At 58.9% G+C, this 655-nt stretch overlaps 1 protein-coding gene across 1 annotated transcript in view; it reads left to right on the forward strand.

Annotated features, from left to right (window-relative positions):
- Positions 1 to 503: 503 nt before the first annotated feature.
- The window catches only part of DDX52 (DExD-box helicase 52), an 8,074-nt gene continuing 7,922 nt past the window's right edge, over positions 504 to 655 (forward strand). Inside the window, exon 1 of the mRNA XM_026861697.1 lies at positions 504 to 617. Coding sequence (XP_026717498.1) covers positions 531 to 617 — 87 coding nt within the window. The 5' untranslated portion in view covers positions 504 to 530. The remainder of the gene's footprint in view (positions 618 to 655) is intronic.

Genomic DNA, 655 nt, shown 5'->3' on the forward strand with positions numbered 1-655 from the left:
AAGCGAGGTCAGTCCTTTGAGAGCAGCTAATGATACTGTAAATCACCAAAGCCCAGACGTGGTCGAACAAAACCTTCCTACAAAAGCTTTTGTCCTCTTATTCAGCTGAGCTGTTCCTTAAAAAAGGCTGGAGCAGTCAGCGCAATTAACTTGCCATCAGGAATACACAAAAGGACAAAACGCTGCCATCGGCCTGTAAAGATGTCGAACAGTTTTATGGCTCATATGCCGGATTTGAGATCTGTGAGTCGTTTAGACCTCATGCAGATGATTACATTTTTTATTTTTATTTTTTTTAAAGAAGGAAACAGCTGGCCAGGACCTCCCCCAGGATTTAGGCCGGCCCTGCCTTGGGGTGGCTTCTCCCGGCGCCCCGGGCCTAGTGAGGCCTAAAGCCCGACGCCATGACACCCCGCGGGGCGGTTGCTAGGCTACCGGGGCGGGCGCGCGCTCGGCCCCGCCTCCGCGCCCCGGAAGTCCTCGCTCCTTCCGGGGGGCGCCGCGGGGGGTGCTGGGAGGCGCGCGGCGCTATGGAGGCGTGGGAGCTGTTCCGGCGCTTGGGCGCCGGTGCTCGCTTTGACGTGCGGCGCTTCGGGCAAGATGCGCGGAGATTTGGGGTGCGGAGACACCGGGGAGAGGCGGGGACGGGCCTGGG

Source organism: Athene cunicularia, assembly GCF_003259725.1.
Source record: "Athene cunicularia isolate RWA chromosome 19 unlocalized genomic scaffold, athCun1 chr19_part1, whole genome shotgun sequence".
In the NCBI taxonomy this organism is placed as follows: domain Eukaryota; kingdom Metazoa; phylum Chordata; class Aves; order Strigiformes; family Strigidae; genus Athene; species Athene cunicularia.